At 41.0% G+C, this 20067-nt stretch overlaps 1 protein-coding gene across 5 annotated transcripts in view; it reads left to right on the top strand.

Moving 5' to 3' along the window:
• lrch1 (leucine-rich repeats and calponin homology (CH) domain containing 1) overlaps positions 1 to 19791 on the top strand; it is a 120395-nt gene extending 100604 nt beyond the window's left edge. For 2 of the 5 annotated variants that reach the window (XM_049594681.1, XM_049594678.1), the window contains 4 exons: positions 1707 to 1816; positions 2015 to 2152; positions 2347 to 2424; positions 13150 to 19791. In XM_049594681.1, coding sequence (XP_049450638.1) covers positions 1707 to 1816; positions 2015 to 2152; positions 2347 to 2424; positions 13150 to 13263 — 440 coding nt within the window. In that variant the 3' untranslated portion in view covers positions 13264 to 19791. Of the gene's footprint in view, positions 1 to 1706; positions 1817 to 2014; positions 2153 to 2346; positions 2425 to 7271; positions 13120 to 13149 lie in introns of those variants that run through there. The other 3 variants (XM_049594677.1, XM_049594676.1, XM_049594679.1) reach the window with 2 other exon arrangements.
• The last annotated feature ends 276 nt before the right edge of the window (positions 19792 to 20067 follow it).

The following is a 20067-nucleotide window of genomic DNA, read 5'->3' as shown; positions in this document are numbered from 1 at the left end:
TGTGTAAATATACAGTACAGGCCAAAAGTTTGGACACACCTTCTCATTCAATGTGTTTTCTTTATTTTCATGACTATTTACATTGTAGATTCTCACTGAAGGCATCAAAACTATGAATGAATACATGTGGAGTTATGTACTTAACAAAAAAAGGTGAAATAACTGAAAACATGTTTTATATTCTAGTTTCTTCAAAATAGCCACCCTTTGCTCTGATTACTGCTTTGCACACTCTTGGCATTCTCTCCATGAGCTTCAAGAGGTAGTCACCTGAAATGGTTTTCCAACAGTCTTGAAGGAGTTCCCAGAGGTGTTTAGCACTTGTTGGCCCCTTTGCCTTCACTCTGCGGTCCAGCTCACCCCAAACCATCTCCATTGGGTTCAGGTCCGGTGACTGTGGAGGCCAGGTCATCTGCCGCAGCACTCCATCACTCTCCTTCTTGGTCAAATAGCCCTTACACAGCCTGGAGGTGTGTTTGGGGTCATTGTCCTGTTGAAAAATAAATGATCGTCCAACTAAACGCAAACCGGATGGGATGGCATGTCGCTGCAGGATGCTGTGGTAGCCATGCTGGTTCAGTGTGCCTTCAATTTTGAATAAATCCCCAACAGTGTCACCAGCAAAACACCCCCACACCATCACACCTCCTCCTCCATGCTTCACAGTGGGAACCAGGCATGTGGAATCCATCCGCTCACCTTTTCTGCGCCTCACAAAGACACGGCGGTTGGAAGCAAAGATCTCAAATTTGGACTCATCAGACCAAAGCACAGATTTCCACTGGTCTAATGTCCATTCCTTGTGTTTCTTGGCCCAAACAAATCTCTTCTGCTTGTTGCCTCTCCTTAGCAGTGGTTTCCTAGCAGCTATTTGACCATGAAGGCCTGATTCGCGCAGTCTCCTCTTAACAGTTGTTCTAGAGATGGGTCTGCTGCTAGAACTCTGTGTGGCATTCATCTGGTCTCTGATCTGAGCTGCTGTTAACTTGCCATTTCTGAGGCTGGTGACTCGGATGAACTTATCCTCAGAAGCAGAGGTGACTCTTGGTCTTCCTTTCCTGGGTCGGTCCTCATGTGTGCCAGTTTCGTTGTAGCGCTTGATGGTTTTTGCGACTCCACTTGGGGACACATTTAAAGTTTTGCAATTTTCCGGACTGACTGACCTTCATTTCTTAAAGTAATGATGGCCACTGGTTTTTCTTTAGTTAGCTGATTGGTTCTTGCCATAATATGAATTTTAACAGTTGTCCAATAGGGCTGTCGGCTGTGTATTAACCTGACTTCTGCACAACACAACTGATGGTCCCAACCCCATTGATAAAGCAAGAAATTCCACTAATTAACCCTGATAAGGCACACCTGTGAAGTGGAAACCATTTCAGGTGACTAGCTCTTGAAGCTCATGGAGAGAATGCCAAGAGTGTGCAAAGCAGTAATCAGAGCAAAGGGTGGCTATTTTGAAGAAACTAGAATATAAAACATGTTTTCAGTTATTTCACCTTTTTTTGTTAAGTACATAACTCCACATGTGTTCATTCATAGTTTTGATGCCTTCAGTGAGAATCTACAATGTAAATAGTCATGAAAATAAAGAAAACGCATTGAATGAGAAGGTGTGTCCAAACTTTTGGCCTGTACTGTAAATGTGTTGCAGCTCAGTCTAACATGGCGTCTCGTCTTCCTCCTCTTCCTCTTGTTTGCTGCAGTGTTCCTGCGCAGCCACAAGAGCCTGGAGTCTGTCGATCCTCAGTTCACCATGAGGAGAAAGATGGAGCAGCTGCGAGAGGAGCTGGAGCTGATGGAGCAACTGCGAGACGTGAGACGCACTTTCCTCACCATTTACTCATCATGTTTGGGATTAAATTAATATAACAGTTTTGGTAGTTCTGTCCATCAGCTCAGTCAGGCATGACTATAAACTAACTGGGACTAACTGGGACAAAGCAGTCCTTAACATTCGTCTCTCTGGTTTATCGTACTCACACACCTGTTTGTGTTGATGTTTCCTCCTCAGAGCATCGAGAGCAGACTGAAAGTCGTCCTTCCTGAAGACCTTGGATCGTCTCTGATGGACGGTGTCGTGCTCTGCCATCTGGCCAATCACATTCGCCCGCGCTCTGTCGGCAGCATCCACGTCCCCTCGCCTGCAGTGGTACGTCTCAGGGCTGACGTCTGGCATGATACACTGACACCAAAGTGTTTAAAATATAACAGTCCAGAGCTTCTGATTATATTTCTGATCTCAACTTTTCTGCGATAGCCTCTTCAAAAAAAGTGACTCCTAAAATATTCTTAAAAAAAAAGAAAATCATGACTGTATTAAATGCGTCTCTGTGTGACTTCCAGCCCAAACTCAGCATGGCAAAGTGTCGGAGAAATGTGGAGAACTTCCTGGACGCCTGCAGAAAGATCGGTGTCCCAGAGGTAAGACACTTATACAGTAACTACAGCTCCCACCCTGTTAGTGCTCCGACCGCAGGACGCTCATCTCTCTGAACTGGGGGTCGATTTCAAGTTTCTGCTCATCTCCTCTGAAAACCTTCCTCACATAAATATTCTGAAGTGACACCAAACATAAAGACTTCAGACTTTGCACCAATTTCAGCTTTCCATCCTAAAGAGTTATTAATATTGAATTGATTATTGTGCTTTGACTTGTTGAATTAATAACTGTTGAAGCAAAAGCAACTTGATTCACTCATTTCCTCTAGAGCAGAGGTTTTCAATCTGAGGTGCCGTCCCCAGCAGGAACAGTTAAAGGAGGGGTACGACAGGAAGTTACGGTATGTGTTCAAAGGGGCGTTTCTGGACACAAGGGGGCGCACCGCTTCCCAACAGTCTCAGACTTTGAAAACCACTGTTGTAAAGGATCGATGCATTAAAACGGCAGAGTTTATAAATGATGAATCGATGCAGCTGGTCTGAACCCAGTTTGTCGTTTGCTGCTAGTTTATTGATCTATGGAAAGTGGTGGTCCTCCAGCATAACCAGTATAACTGATAAACAAACTGGGCAGCCCCACTGCTGCTGAAGGACACTCTGAAACCTCTGAGCTGAAAACAACCCCAGTTCATCAGAGAAACTTCCCCCAAAATCCGACAGTTAACTTGGTCATCAACATGTTTTGGCTTCAGTTGATTGATTGTTGATCAGATGAACACAAAATATAAAGTATATATAAACTGTGAAGGTGTCCTGCAAAAAAACATTCTCTGGGTCTGAGAAAAAAAAACATATTAAACATAAATAACAAGCCAACATTTCTGATTTCTGTGAGTAGGCGAGGTGAAAAGTGAAACTGAGGATTTTTGCAGGACACTGATGACGACACTAAGCTGTGAACCAGCTCTGGGAGGAAAGCTGATGATTCGTTCTCAAGCTTTTTGTCATCTTTTTTGTCAACAGATATCAACACTTTATATTACATTTATAGCTAATTTACAGGACTTTTTAAATGAAGCCTGGAGACTTCATTTTTACAATCAGAAGTCTGGTGCGATTCAAATTCTGTTTCTGTCTCTAGATTAAAACTTGAGAATCTCTCAGCATCCTCCCAGGACTGGTTTAATGTTCCAACCTGCCTCCTTTTTGTTCTCATCGCTTTAAATGAGGTCGTTAATGTCGACATTTAACGCTGAATCATCATCGCTGTCATCGCTGCCTGTGGCTTCAGCTTCCTCCATCACAACAGGAGTCATCCAAGTCTGAAACAGCACGTGTGTGTGTGCGCACGTGCGCAAGTGTGTGTGTGTGTGTGTGTGTGTGAGTGCGAAACTACAGATATAAAAGTTTAGATCTGACTCCTTTGGAAAACCAATCTGTGGCTATGTGTAACACATGAGGTGTGTTAGCATGCAGACTGTGTAAAAGGAGAACATGGTGATTCAGTGCAGGTGGAGCAGCCAGGTGCTGTTTGTGTGACTGGTGGATTCTGGGAAATGTAGCAACAGAAGAGAGAAAATAAAAAGTAGTTGTCGAGGGTTCAGATTGAACCCACTCTTAAATCTGTATGCTAAATATGAAGCTTCTGTTAGTATACTTAGCATAGCTTAGCCTAGCTTAGCATAGATTAGCATAAAGACTGGAAATAGATGAAAACAGCTAGCATGGTTCTGTCAACAGGTAACATAACTCCACCTACCAGCTAATCTAAAGCTCATCATAATGGATGCAGCTCTTGATGCTAGCGGCAAATATTCTAACTAAGAATAAACTGAAGTGGAGAAGGATGGGAACAACAGTTTTTCATGTTAGATCTTGTTTGTGTAATCCAAACTAAAACCAGTGTGCAAAAAGCGCGATAAAGCAGCTTAACTTAAAGCTGCAAAAACCCATTTAGCATTGTTAACTTTGGTAGCACCACAAGTTGTGCTGGCCCTGCTAATAGAGCTAGCAGAGCTAACAATGCTAAAGGGGCTTCACTGCTCCAAATTAAGCTGCTTACTCACCAGGGAAACCTGAGGGGGGGGGGGGGGGCAGAGGGGGTGCACATTGTTTCCTCAGCAACTCATCGGTGAAAGGTAGCCAGCGGTGCCACTCATTTGCAAATCACCACTGGTAACATCATTCCACCACTATGGGTTGGGACGGTGTTACCACCAGTGATACGATACAGAGCGGTGACGACTAATGTTAGCTAACTAGCGTGGCATAAATACCCTATAAGCTTTGCTGTAGTGCAGCATAGTGATAACACTACTTTGAAACTGAAGGACAGCAAAAGCCCTTTTTACACAGATTGCGTTTTAGAGCTGCTCCATAGTCCTGTCTTTACACCACCTTTTAATTTTGACACAGAGCCAAACAACTGCTCCATTTTGTGATTTTAGCCACTGTACTGGCATCTAGGAAGCAAAAGAGCCATGACGGATGTGACATGTAACACTTGTCCTCTAGTGCGCTTTATAAACAATTGCATTGACATGGCAGAAACAATTATTTACCGTCCGTGTTATATGGGTGATGATCTTGTCCTCTGCTCAGAGGGTAAGGAGCTCCTAAACCTCATTGTCTTCCCAGTTGTGGACATTTTCAGTTGCTGTTCTCCGTTTTCGAGTTAGCTGCTAACTGCTATCAGCTACCAGCTTAAAGGCAAGACAGCGTGAAATCCCTGCAGTGAAGAGGTCGTGTCGAAGGGGCCAAAGTTAACTTATAAACCAACATGTATGACTGGTAAAAAAAATAATCTCTGGGGTTAACCAATTAATAATAATAATAATAATAATAATTAATTGTTGTTCTCTTTCAAACCATGCTCAGTATCGTGCCTGAAGGCGCTTCCCCCATAGTGAAATACCTCACTCGGTTTAGAGAACCGGGGTTACCCTGTTCCCTCAGCCAATGGGTCACCAATTACAGAGAGGAGGGTAATTAAATCAGGCTGATTGCTGGTCATTGATGATATTATTTTTTCGTGTCATCTGTGAACCAGGACAGGGAATGTTGGATATCTGATATCACATCATTGAGACTTAAAATTAGCGCATAATATTTCAGTCAGGATCATTTGGTACTTCTGCTGCTTTACATGTGAACATTTATTTTATTTGTTTTTATTTTTTATTTTTATGTTTCATCTTTACATCACGTTAATATGTAGCTTTTTTTTTTTTACTGTTTTCTGTACATCTACAAAAAATGGTGTGTTTTTGAGATAAAAACAAAGAAAGGTTCAAACACTTTGATTCTTCGTGTTCTGAGCTGTTGATCTGAACTGACTGGTTGACCTTTGACCTCCATCTCTGCTGTTGCTGCTTGCTGACTGTCTCCCGCCTCTGTGTGGACGTTTGCTAACTCTTCGGCTCCCTGCAGCCTGAATGCTTTTACTGACAACGCTTCTGCAAGCTAACGTGCTGAAAGCTTCTCCGAGCTAACGTGCTAACAGTAGCTTCTGTGCTAACGTGCTGTCCCGCTGCACTGGCTCTCCCATCAGCCTCTTCACTCCTCCATCACGGCCTGCTTACTGGGAGAGGGGTCAGAACTTTGCTCCGTCCTCTCAGTAAGCATCCCCGCTCGTTGCCATGGTAACCCCCCTGCCTGCTCCTGCCTCATCCCACCAGCTCACGCTCTGTGACCTTTGACCTCTGTGTCCATTGGTTAACCTCCTGCCTTTTCTTTCTCTTTTTTACTTTCCGGCTGGATCGCACCGTCTTCCTCCTCCTCCTTCTCCTCCTCCTCCCCTTTGTTGACTGTCTTTTTCACTTCTCACATTTTTGTTTTCATTTCAAACTGCCTCTCAACTTTGGTTTTGGTCCGATGGTTTCCTTCTTTCCCGTCCTCTTCTTCACATCCTCCTCCTCTTTTTTCCTCTCATACCTTCGTTTTGTTTCCTCTTTTCTCTATTTCTTTCCTCCTTGCTTCCTCAATTGCATCAACTTCTGTTGTTTTCTTCTTCACCTCTGATCTCCCTGATGTTTCGTTCTTGTTTTTTTCCTTGGAGAATATTTCACTTCTTCTTTTCTACTATATTCCATCTCTTCCTTCATTTGATATAAATTTCACCTCCTCTCTCTTGCTTGAACTTTTCTTTTAACTGTTTTTAACTCCTGCAACTTCTTCACGTCCAACGTTCTTCTATCCTTCTTTTACTCACCCCCTTGTTGCCTCCTCACATCTTTGTTACATCTCTGTGTCCTCTACTTTCCCTCTTATCCCTCCCTCATCTCCTTCATCCCTTGTTTCCCCGTTTCCCATTGACTTTTTCCCCTTCCTCCTCCCTTGTTTCCTTTCTTTCCCCTCTTTTACTCATCCCCTCATTTCCTCCTCACACCTTTGTGCCATCTTCACTTCCTCTTTTTTCACCTTATCCTTCCCTCATCACCTTCATCCCTTGTTTCCTCTTATTTCTTGTTCCCTTGGCTCTTTCTCTTTGCCCTACCTCACTTCCTTTCTTCACTCCTTATTTTACTCATCCCCTTGTTTTCTCCTCACATCTTTGTGCCATCTTCATTTCCCCTTATCCTTCCCTCATCTCCTTCATCCCTCATTTCCCCCCTCTCCTGGCTTGTTCCCTTTCCTCCTTTCCTTTCTTCCCTTCTTCTTTTTCTCATCCCCTTGTTTACTCCTCACCCCTCCTCCCCCCGTATTCTTCCCTCATCTCCTTCATCCCTTATTCTCTTGTTTCCCCCTCTTTCTCATTCCCTGGCTCTTTCCCTTTCCTACTTTGTTTCCTTTCTCCCTTCCTTCCTTGTTTTATTCCCACCTCCTCTCCTTCTCTGTCCCTCCTTCCCTCCCTGCATTTTTTCCTCCTGTCTTCCTAATGGGGGCGCCAGTCTTCCCTCTGTTCGCCCTATGACATCATCCAGTGCCGCCTGCAGCCGGTTCGCGCCACAGTTCAGGCGCTGGTTGCCTTGGATACAACCTCGGCGGACAGGAAACAGGAAGCGGCGACTCCAAACCCCGCCTCCTCAGGGGTGTCAGAGACTCCCTCGTTGGTTTCTGTTACCACTCAAACCCCGCCCCCCGCCTGGCAAATCTGGGACATTATTGGCTCGAGCCTGCTTCACATCCTCTGCCTAGTTCTGCTGTTCGTGGCCTATAGTTGGAGTGAGCTAACGTAACCGTGACAACCGCCTCCCCGCAGTCACCTGCCAGCCCCGCCCTCTTTCTGCCCAGGCTACGACTCCTTTTGTTTTTTTGCTGCATTTATGTCACATGGGAAAAATCAGCGCCGAAAAAAAAATATCTGACAATGTTCATTTTTGTGAGCTCATCAGCGTCGACTGTACGTCAGGAAACATTAAAGAGCAACTACACCCAAAAAATGTTGAGCATAAAAATATTTGTCACTCTTCTGAGACAAAATACAACGAAACTGCTGTTTATCTTTGTTTATATCAAATTTTAATGAGTTCATTGTTGAGCCCGAGTAGACGTTTGTGCCAAATTTGAAGAGCAGGGCATTCCTGATACATCTTGTTCACGAGAATCAGACAGACAGAAGGTCACACTGACCTTTGGCCACCAAATTCTAATTAGAGCATCTTTGAGTTAAAGTGGACATTTTTGCCAAATTTTAAGAAATTCCCTCAAGGTGTTCTTGAGATGCGGTGTTAACAGAAATTGGACGGACGGAAACATAATGCCTCTGGCCACAGATTTCACCACCGCTCTAGAGCAGGCAGCAGCTCCAGAGACAGACCTTCAGTCGTGGGCTGTGGTGGCTCAAATTCAGCCTGTGCAAACCCCCCTGCTCTGGATGTCACAGCGGGCTGGTTGCCAGCAGCAGTGCCGGGTCGAACCTATGTAAAGGCAGCAACAGAAAGTTTGCTGATCCGGCGGGGAGTCTGGTCCCCTGGAACTGGGGTTTGCTCTGACTGGATTTAGGTTGCTCAGTCAGTCCCTGGAGCTGCTGCCCGCTCTCCTCCTGGCGAGGTGGTCTGTAGCTGCGGGGAGTGAGGTGGAGAACACGCTGTGATTCGATGCTCTAGGTGACGGTAGCTACATAAACGTGAACTTGAAGCTGCAGCTGTGAGGCTTTGGCTCTTTTTAACAGAAGACTAAACTATTAGCGACATTTTCTCTCCATCTGTTCAACACTTCGCTGATACTGACACGTTTTTTTTTCCCCTGTTTATTGTCATACTCTTTCTGATCAGTCCGTCTTCCTCTTTCGGGTTCCCTTGCAGTGTAGGCAGTTGTTGCCAATGCTGGAAGAGCAACTTTCTCTGCAGGATTCTCCACCACTGAATCAGACTTTCACCATCTGATGGGACGTTATTATGGGATTTATTTCTCAGTGACACCAAAAATACTTCTTCCATGACATTTTAATTATCCTACGTTGGATCTGTAAGGTTATAATATTTGAACTCTTCTGCTGATCCCATGTGACAATAATGCAGCCTCAGCATGACCCTCTCTCTACTCACCTTCTACTCTTTGATTTTCTCTTCTTGTCCCCTGCTTTTGGGAGAAATCAGCTCACAAGCGTTTCTGTGTCTGCAATAAAGTGACAGTGAAAGTCGAAACAGGAGCAGGACGTGTGGAGCAGCAGGTTACTTAAAGTCACTGATGTCTTATCAGCGTGCTGTTCAGCAGGATAATCCGATCTGTGCAAGACTCAGAGGTGAAGGTGGAGCCATGAAAACTCTTTGGTCCATCACGGATTTTAGCATCATGGAACAACGAAAATGAAAAATTGGCACATCTTCTCCGTGACAGAACAAATTCAGTGGTCGTGTTTTTTATGGTTTTATAGATTAAAGGTCCAGTGTGTCAGATTTAGGAGGACATATTGGCATAAATGGACTATATTTTCTTTAGTGTGTAATCACCTGAAATTAAGAATTGTTTTGTTTTCATTACCTTAGAATGAGCCTGTTATATCTACACAGGGAGCAGGTCCTCAACTACGGAGTTCACCATGTTGCACCGCCATGTTTCTACAGTAGCCCAGACTGGACAATCCAAACACTGGCTCTAGATAGGGACATTCATGTTTTCATGTCATCGCAGTTCTCCTACACACACTCTGGAACCTCACCACTGGACACCAGTAAATCCTACACACGGGACCTGTGTGTAGTGTGCAGTTTTACGAGAGCAGCCTGAACCCAGAAACCCAGAAATTAGTTAGCATTTTACCTTTTTTTTTTAGCACGGTTCCCTCCTCTCAAAGTCAACAGGGTTTTTAATGTGTTTTTGGTTAATTGTCTGAAATAAGGTCTGTAGTTAACACAAGTTCACATTTGGTTCTACGACACAAATTACGTAAGTAAATACCCCATTATGAACTTTGAAGCTTTTATGTGTCTTGAAAAAAGCAGTTGCCAACAAGTAGCTAAATGAGATTGCTGAACGTCATCACGCTAAACACGGCTTCACAGCCCTGTTGTTGTGGCGATGTTAAATCATGCAGTGTAGTTTGGTTATAGCCCATCGTTAGCTTTTTACTTCTGGGGATTGAACAAAATGTGTTGTAAACGTTTGCTACAGAGCTCATTTTCTGCAATTCACCAAAATCCAATTGAAGAATCCCATTGGATTTTTGACAAGGGAATCTGGCTGATGCAAACATACGCGTTTACCTACAGAAAAATGTCCCCGGAGCACTCTGTGGAGGTCAAGTGGACAACACGCTGTAGGCAAGGTGTTTTGTTTTTATTACTCTAACAACTGGGTGTTGACACATAGTTATGTCCATCCATTTTCACCCGCTTATCCGGGGCTGGGTCGCAATGGCAGCAGGCCAAGCAAAGCACCCCAGACATCCCTCTCCCCAGCAACACTTTCCAGCTCCTCCTGGGGGACCCCAAGGTGTTTCCAGGCCAGATGAGATATGTGATCCCTCCAGTGTGTTCTGGATCTGCTTGGGGCCTCCTACCAGTGGGACATGCCCAGAACACCTCCAGCGGGAGGCGCCCAGGAGGATCCTGATCAGATGCCCGAGCCACCTTAACTGACCCCTTTCAACACGAAGGAGAAGCGGCTCTACTCCCTCAGGAGGTCTGAGCTCCTCACCTTATCTCTAAGGCTGAGCCCAGACACCCCACAGAGGAAACTCATTTCCACCCCCTGTATCCGCGATCTCATTCTTTCAGTCACTACCCAGAGCTCATGACCATAGGGGTGAGGGTTGGGACGTTGATGGACCAGTAAATTGAAAGCTTTGCCTTCTGGCTCTGCTCCCGCTTCACCACGACGGACTGGCGCAGCGCTCGCATCACTCCAGAAGCCACACCGACCCACCGATCCATCTCATGCTCCCCAAGATACTTGAACTCCCTCGCTTGAGGCAGAAACTCTCTCCCAACATAGTTATGTATTATATTAAATTAAATGGTTTGATAAACAATTTCTTCATATTCTAGATTACAGTGGCTGTGTTTACATGCACATGACCTTTCATATTAAAAGAACCTGTTTCTTTATTAAAACATTATTTATCCACGAAGACATGCAAATCCAGGGCATTTAAACCAACCCACACTGATTTCATAGAGTGGACGTAACAAAACCTCCTGAACAATGAATGCTGAAAGAATTCTAACCAGGAGAAGTTTCAGCTGGTTGCAATCTGTAATCATCATCACTAGACGCCACTGAATCCTCCTAAATCTGACACACTGGGCCTTTCAAGCTTTTAGTTTCAGAGAGACGACGAGTTAGTATCGTCATGGTGTTTCAGAATAACTGATGTGAATAATAAGCACATGATTCCTGAGTGAAGATGTACAGTGGTTCCCTGTCACCGAGCTGCACAAACACTATTTGATCTTTTTTTTTAATGTGTGGTAATTATAAAGTAATGAGGAGCAAACGGAAGCCATATGATAATAATTATTGATGATTTGAATCAGTTAGATGTAATTTCAAGTCTTAATTTGAATATGAATCGTTATTTAAAATTGTTTTTTTTGATGTTTGGAAACTTAATTTATTTATTTTGTCCTGCCTTTTTAATGTACAACTCTCCTGTAACCTGATATGCAATGTGACTGTTCCTGAAGGGCTATAGACACTAGACGAGTTCATGATGTTAGATATTAAAGTTAATCTTCTTATGCTGTTTATGTTTGAGGGTTTGATACGCAGAGGAGTAGATTATCACTCAGTTTGTGATGATGAGAGGAGGTTAAAAACTGAGGACTGGTGCCCACTGCAACTTTAAAAAACATAGTTTTTCCTGGCGATGTGAGCAGCTGATTGGCTGCTGGATTAATTCACAGAAACGTCTCCACTGGTACTTGAAACAGAAAATGAAAATGCCTTGTATTTATGATAAATAGAGCACTGGATATATGACATAGATCAATGTAAGATGAGTGAGTCGTGATGATAATGTTTATTTCTGTTAATATGAATGTGATTATTTAACTTAATCATGTTCTGTGAATTAACTCCTGCAGTAAATTTAGTTTCTGTTGTTTCCACATTCTCTGCACAGATTTTTTATTTAACTTTGTGCTGATGTGAATGGATCTCATGTATGAGGAGGATTATTTTTATGACTTGTGTATGATATTTGACTGTGAGACTGAGGTAATAAATGCAGTTTAGGGATGCTGTCTGTTCTGCAGTCATTGATTATCTCAGAGGTGCAGAGGCAGAAAACTGGAGGAGCTGCAGGTCTGAAAGAAACAGTTCAACATTTAACAAGTGTGGTTCGTTTGGGCTGGTGTGAACACAGCAATCACACTCAGGTGTGCACCAAAACAACCGGACCGAGACCTTCTTGAAGAGGTGGTCTCAGTCCGGTTCCAAAGGAACTCTGGTGCAGTTGGTTTGTGGTGAGAAGGTGTTCGACCTGGATTTGAAGCAACTGCAGTCACATGACACATTGTTTGGGTTAAACATGAGCATGTTACAGTCCTGGAGGATTATTAATGTGCACCTCCTCCTGTACTGCCTTAATATGCACATTCAGCACATCCAATGCATCAAAACATTGTTTGAGTCCCTGATTCAGACCAAAGGAGACCACTCTAGGGCTGAGAGCAGACTATAGAGGAGAAGATCTCTTCTCATATCTGTCCCCCATATCAATTAGACACAAAAAAGACATTCATTAACCTCAGGGTGGCGCTGTAACAATCATGTTTATATTCTTGCAGTTACCTCGATTACATCTTGGCTTAGAGTCAAAATTCTTTCACCATTTCAATCTCTCAATTCATCTTCATCTCTGCTCCTAAGGTCCTCTGCCCTAAATAGTACCTCAGTTCTTGCAACATTTTCTTCAGTCATCCCAAAACTTTGGCAGCATCATCTGCAGACATCGATAATTTAAACTTATCAAGGATATTCTGATTTGAAGTTTTACATTTTTAAGCATTTGTCTTTAAGTTCAATTTGACATAAATACTCATGAATCAAAAACTGCTCAAGCAGTCGTAACCAAACCAAACTAACCACCATTTCAAATATTCAGAATCAAAACATTTTTAAAACTCTAACTAAAAAAAATTGGAATCAGTGTGTGGGGCTGTGGCTATTTCCTGGAAGCAGTAAGAAGCAATGTAGACCTGGTGTGTGCTGAACCCATTAGAAAAAGTTTGTTGGTCCATGTTTATACCAGCGTTAGTGAAGAGGAGGCAGTGGAAGGTATTTACTGATTGTGCATACAAGTGTGTTGCAGAAACACGTTTGTGTCTAAATCTCCATCTGCTCCTGCGCTCCTTCTCTTTCTCCTCTGACTCTGACTCTCAGGACAAACTGTGTCTCCCTCACCACATCCTGGAGGAGAAGGGTCTGGTGAAGCTGGGCATCACGGTGCAGGCTCTGGTGGACGAGGCATCCTCCAAACAAACCCTCCTGACGTGAGCTTCTTCTGACTGACACCAACATCAAACACACACCTGGATCTGAACGCTGACACGAAGCTGCGACTCACCTCTGTGCTCATTCTGCATCCCTCTCTGTAACAGAGTGCTTTATTAGATTTAAGGATGCACAGTGGTGTTAAGGGAACTAAAGCAGTCAGGAGTGGGTTTATTTACTGGTCTATGAGAGGGAACTGGGGTCAGACAGACCGGGGAAGAGCCGACATGTTCGGGTGTTTGACTGCTTCCAGGTGATCTCTCATCATTATGATGTTTGTAAATCAGTTTCAGGGGACGGGAGTGAAAATGATCCCTGATTTCCTCCATTTCTTCAGGTAAAAACAACACACACAAACTGAAGGGCATAAACACAACCACATGATTTCATGTTTTAATTTTTAAAGACATTCTGACACTGGTTGGCACCAAACTGATGACAGAGTATTAGAGCCGCTGTGGGAGAGCTACAAAATGCTAAACTAAGAAGAATAAAGTCACAATAATTCGAGGGGAAAAAATGTCATAATATTATGAGAATAAAGTGGTACTAGGGAGTACACAGGAGAAATAATAATACAAGATAAAGTCACAATTTTACAGGAGTATTTGTAATATTTTCAGAATGAATTTGGCTTTATACTTTAAAAAATCCGACTTTCCCTCTAAAAAAAAAATACTTTCTTTATCATCAAATTATAACTTTTTTCTTGAAATTTCAACTTTATTCTTATGTTACAAATTATTCTTAAAAAATGTGAATTTTATTCTAAAATGTATTTGGGAATATTAGAAGATGAAGTCATAATTTGACTACAAGGTGTTATATTTTGAAATTTAGTTGTAGTTTTGTTAAAAAAAAAGTTGTAATATTTTGAGAAAGTATTACAAGATGTGGCTTTAAAATAAGACTTATTGTGAGAACATTTTTTAATATAATACGCCTTTTTCTTTTCACAATATTAGATTTTTCTCTTAATAAGAACAATAAAAATCCATTTGGATTTAAAAAAAAAAATGCTAATATTACAATTAACAAAGTCAGAAATGACAAGCAGATTTGTAATATTTTGAGATTTATTTGTGGGTTTATAGACAAAGTCTTAATATTTTTATTATACAGTAGAAGAGCCACTTGCTTTTATGCTTTTAAAAATGAGCCTTTCCTCTTTAAAAGTATGATTTATATCATAAAATTTTAAAGTTGTATTGTGAGTTTTTTTGTGACATGACTTTATTCTCACATTATAACGTGTTTTTCTATTTGAAAAAAAAGAAAAAACTTTATTTAAAAGTTTACTCTAAAATGTATTTGAGTGTTTAAAAAAGTAATAATATTACAAGATGAAGATTTAACAGTGACAAAAATATCTGTAATATATTGTGATTTAGTTGCAGTTTCATTAGACAAAATCTGAGAATCATGACAATAAAATAGCAGTATTAAAAGACGTGACTTAATTCATGTAAAAATAAGACATTCCTTTTGAAAAGTGTGATTTTTGTCATAAAACTTTTTTTTTATTGAAATTCTGACTTTATTTTCACAATATTGCATTTTTTAAGAAAAAATTCTAAAATGTATGTGGGAGTAAAAAAGTAATAATTTTGAAAGACAAAATCACAATTTGACAAGAATATTTATCAGTTTAGTTGTGGTTTTATTAGACCAAATCATAATTTTCTAAGAATAAAGTTGTTTTTACAAGACGTAGACATTCCTCTTTAAAAAATATGTTTGAGTTTTGTCCTTCTTTAAATTTATTTTAATGCTGACTTTATTCTTATAATATTACATATTTTTCTTTAAAAATAACAACTTTATTCTAAAATGTACCTGGGCAGAAAAAATACTAATATTACAATTAAGATAACTTCATAATTTATATTATTTTGAGATTTAGTTGTAACTTCATTAGATACTGTAATATTTTAAGAATTAAGTAGTAATATTACAGGATGTTGCTGAATTAAAATTGGTCCAAATTGTGATTTTCCTAATGACAAAGATATTTGTGATAAAAGTTTGACTTTATTCTCATAATACTCAATATTTTTCTGATAAGATTGAGACTTTGAAATTCTGGGATCTTTTTGTCAGTAACTGTGGCTCTGGTACTCTGCTGAACAAGAACAGGTGCAGGGACACATTAAACATCTGGATATGTAAATGTAAATTAGATGAAGAGTGAGTGGAGCCGACGGTCTGAACCATTCAGCCCGCCGTCATAGCACAAATTTCACCCGGTGACATCATGCAGTCATGATTCTACAGATTATGGATCTTTTTTCTTCCACTGAGGTTTCAGGTGACGTGTTCCTGGACTGTGAGTAAAACCAAAACGTTTGAGTCTTAACATAGAGGGAGACGACTTTTAACCACGACCTGTATTTAAACATAAAGATATTTATAATATAAAGAGAAGCTGTTGGAGTTGTTGTATACTTTCAAAAAGAAATATGCCAAAAATATTTTCTCTAATATATTTTAGGTATAATTGTTTTCTAAACGTTGTACTGACGTTGTGTGGAGCTCTGTGCACGTCCCTGACGCAGGTGTGAGTGTGTTAACCTGCTGCTGTGGGACTCTAATCTGTGTTTATCAAGACGAGTCCAGGTCAAATTTGCTCTTTTCTCACCTGAAGAAACACGAGATGGCATTTTTAAGATTTTTTCAGACTTCAGCAGTTTGTTTGTTGATGTGCCAAAACACATGTGTGTCTGCAAGCCGATAAACCCCAAATTATTTTGATTTATATGTAAATACTGATCAGCTTCCACATTGCAAAACACTTGATGAATACCAGAGCTGTGTTTTAGGTTTGTATATTTCAGAATGAGGCGGCTGCAGAGTCAGCGAGGGTGAGATCTCATGCAGCAACACCTCCAGCTCAGACGGGCCAGATTGGACTTTTAAAAAACTCTTTTTCAAACTCATAACCACTGAGTTTTGTTCCCTGCATAGTAAATTCAAAGCGAATATTGTAGCAAAGAGTTCCTCACACATGCTCAGTGTGTTTCCTGTGAGTGTGTCCGGAGCTGTGAGGTTTCAGGTCGGAGCTGCTGCTGTGTGAGATCAGAGATTTTGTGACTCAGGGTCACGTCGGGTTTACTACACTGTTGATGCTTCATTCCACAGCCTGCTACGTCAACAGTATATCTGTGCGTGTGTGTGTGTGTGTGTGTGTGACTGTGAGTGTGAGTGTGTGACTGTGAGTGTGAGTGTGTGACTGTGAGTGTGTGTGTGTGAGTTTGTGGCCTTGTGAATCGTGGTAGTACAGACCATGCTGGACACTTTTAAAGGGGCAGTTAGTAACAGCTGACTGTTATCGACCTCTGCTGGCAGCTTTCTGCAGAACTGAAACACCATCTTCTCTTATTGAACTCTTGCTGCTCAGGATGGTTTATACAGAAATCTAAAAATAATAATGTCATGAGGTGAAGGAAAAACATTTAGAAGAATTCATCAGGCCTTAGAAAAAAACACAGTGCTGAGAGAATTCGAATGCATTTACTCACGTCACTTCATGTAAACATGTGATAGTTAAATTTATTGATGTGGGTCTGGCGTGGTGAAACTATTATCTATTGAAAATGGACAACTAAAAGTACAATCTTTTACAATCCCAGACACACCAAACCAACTTTAAAGAACTAGCATTGACAGAATTCCCCTGCTGCGCCGCCTCATGTTGTCCTGTCTCGGCCCAGAAGTTGCACGTGACCACAGACTACAGCTGACGGCTAACCAGCATATATGTTCTGCGCCTGCAGGAGAGAAAATAACTGACAGGAAGACCGTCTTGATGCTAGTTAGCCAGTTAGCACATTAACAACACAACCCAGTGTTGAAAGAACAGAGCATATTTACTGTGCGCCAGTGAACAATAACACAAAGCATCAGGAAATGTTCTGCCAAAGAGACAAATAATCCGCCCGCATAGAACAGGTTTACTTTGGTCTCACTCCTTCTTGACTTTAGCTTTTTGTTTACTTTCCTCACTTCTGTTTCTCTTCTTGTGGACTGAGCTGAACTGCCAATCGGAGTGATGTCATCCTCTGACAGGCTCCACCATCACAGACACTGATTTGGCATGCTTAAACAGCCCAAAAAAAAGCTGACAGGGGCAACCGTTTGGGACACCACGCAATAACTAAGGTGACAGACGCTCACTGACGGCCCAAACATTGACTGTTTGCTTGGTGTGTCAGGGCCTTTACACACCCGGGGGAGTAACAAAGAAATGACTTCCTGCTAATATTTGGCATCACAATTATTCACATCTGCAGCAAAGCAAATTTCTGACCGTTTAAACACTTGTTCAGTTAAATGTTTTTAGGCCAATAGATTAACCAGCAACGATGCAACTTTGGGACAGTTAGCCGGGTTCACACTGGACGTAGAAGCGCCACTAAGCAGGCAGATTTTTCATAGAGTGCTGCCTGCTCCTCTTCAGCACCCATGTCACCATTGCAGGTGCATGCTCTGCCCCGCTGGTCGCTTGTGGCTGCAGTTTGACTGACTGTCTTGATGCAAGCATCGTTTGTTAAGCCCTCAAGCCAGATATCCCAGCATGCTTTGTGCAGCGAAGCAATCACTTCCAATGCACAATGAATGGGAGCAAATATTTGGTTGTGTATATTTGTGTGTATGGGGCACACACCGTGGCCCTGAGTGTGCGATGGCAGCGATTGTTTCAGCATCTGATCTTGTTTTTTCCACGAGTAAATCTGGAAAGAAAACACACCGATAACAATAACTTATGAACGATATATTGATACAATATCAATGGTCTGATTATGATACATTTTAAGATATATATCCAGTGCTGTGTAGAGTTAAAATATTATGATTCTGACTCATGCTTCAGGATTTTACTGAGTTGGTTGAGGTGGAGCTCATTTAGATTAATAATTATCTTCGTGACGAGTTCATCTGCTGATTATTTCCTCCAATAATCAATTGAGTTAGTGTTTAATTTATAAATTTAAAGTACTTGTAATAGAGTATTTTAATAGTGTGGTGGAAGTACTTTTACTGCAATTAAAGATCTAAATACTTTGTCCACTACTGCCAGATTATAACAGATTATTTAAAACAAAGATTTTGTTAATGATCTTTTGAATGGAAGAAGTTACGTGGTGATGAGTCGTGAGGACAGAGGACGTGATTGGCTGACACCAGTGAGTCATTAGTTTGTGGTTTGTCATATATTTACGTACTGCCCCTTTAAAAGCAAAGTCGTGGCAGGTCTGAGATCAGTTTGTGCTTTTCGGAAAATGCAATATTAAAACCACGTGACGTGTCGGACACTCTTGAACCTGCAGGCTCGTATGAATGAGCGATGATTTGTGTGCATCTGATGCAGCTTGGTATCCAAAGCTTGAGCTACTTTAAGATTCATCAGTAAAATAGATAAATAAAATAAAATAAATGCTTCCACTGGATCGATTTAACAGTTGCCAAAACAAACATGTACTCTCTTGTGATAAAACTTAATTTAAATGTACTATAGCCTGTGTACATATTATTTATCACAAGGACTTCCTGTTGTGGAATTAATGTTTTTAAGAAAAGCAGTTTATGTTTTTGTCTGTTTCGTCATGTACTGTATATCTCACCAGAAAACACTCACATCAGCAAACTTTAACACCTGAATAATCCACAGTATCGCACATATGATAAAGAACAGTAAATGTTAAACACTATGGGCAGCGTGGTGAAGTAAGAACACAGATAGTTTCATATTTATCAGCTATTAGTGTCTGATAACAGTATTATTTTTCCTCGTGGCTAAAATCTGTAAAATAGAGCAACTCATTGTCGTCTTTTGATCCTAATTTTAAATCATTTAGATTTAATTTAAAGCGCCTGCTGAGAACAGTCCAAACACAAAGATATCAGGATTATTATGTCAGAAAATACAGATGGTTTTATTAAATAATGATGATTTCTATCTGCTTGTCTGTCATCAACATTTCTTCGTATAATGACACATTTCATATCCACAGTTCAGTCTGCGTCACATCATCACAGTGTTTTTGGGAAAAAGCAATAAGAGCAGAGCGGCTGCTTCCCTGATAGAATCTGCACTTTAATCTTGGATATTTATATCTTTGTTTTGGCAACTGAGAAAATCTGAAATCACCTTTAATCTGAAACGAGAGCGAGCAGAGAGTTTGAAAATGTGACGCTGGTGTAAATTGTGTAAATGTGGTGAATCGATCCTGCTGAACGTGAAGCAGTCTTGTTGTTTTTTATGTCTCTTATTCTGTATATAAACGGCCTGTACTCACATTTTTGTACTTTTTCTGACTGGGAGGAAATTTATTTTTTATGTGACTTCTTTTGTTGATGTAACATACCCTTTTGTAACTCTTTGTGAACCTTTTTGTGTAATTTGTTGTACAGCAACTCAAATTTAAATGCATGAAATGTCCCTTTAATGTCGCCTTAACTGCTGTGAATACTGTATATAATGCACTGTATTTCTCATCACTTTATCAGTAAAGACCTCAACTGTCCAAACAAGTGCGTCTTTTCTTGTTGGATCAAACTGAGTGGGAACATTTCAAATCTGTGGATGTTCAAACTAAAATAATTTTACTGTAATCAATATAAAATTAAATCCTTTCACTACAGTTTAATATCAGTGACTGAACTTAAGTTAAATTGAGGGCTGTTGCTCAAAAATTATGGAAGTCCGGCCCAAAAAAAGGAGCAATTTCTGCATTTTATTTATTTTTTTTAATCTTTATTTTAATTTTGCTCCAAAATATGTTCTTGGGTTTGTTGTCTGAAACTTTT

Source organism: Epinephelus fuscoguttatus, linkage group LG13 (assembly GCF_011397635.1).
Source record: "Epinephelus fuscoguttatus linkage group LG13, E.fuscoguttatus.final_Chr_v1".
NCBI lineage: Eukaryota > Metazoa > Chordata > Actinopteri > Perciformes > Serranidae > Epinephelus > Epinephelus fuscoguttatus.
Note: the sequence above shows the minus strand (reverse complement) of the source record. Positions and strands in the feature narration are given on the sequence as shown.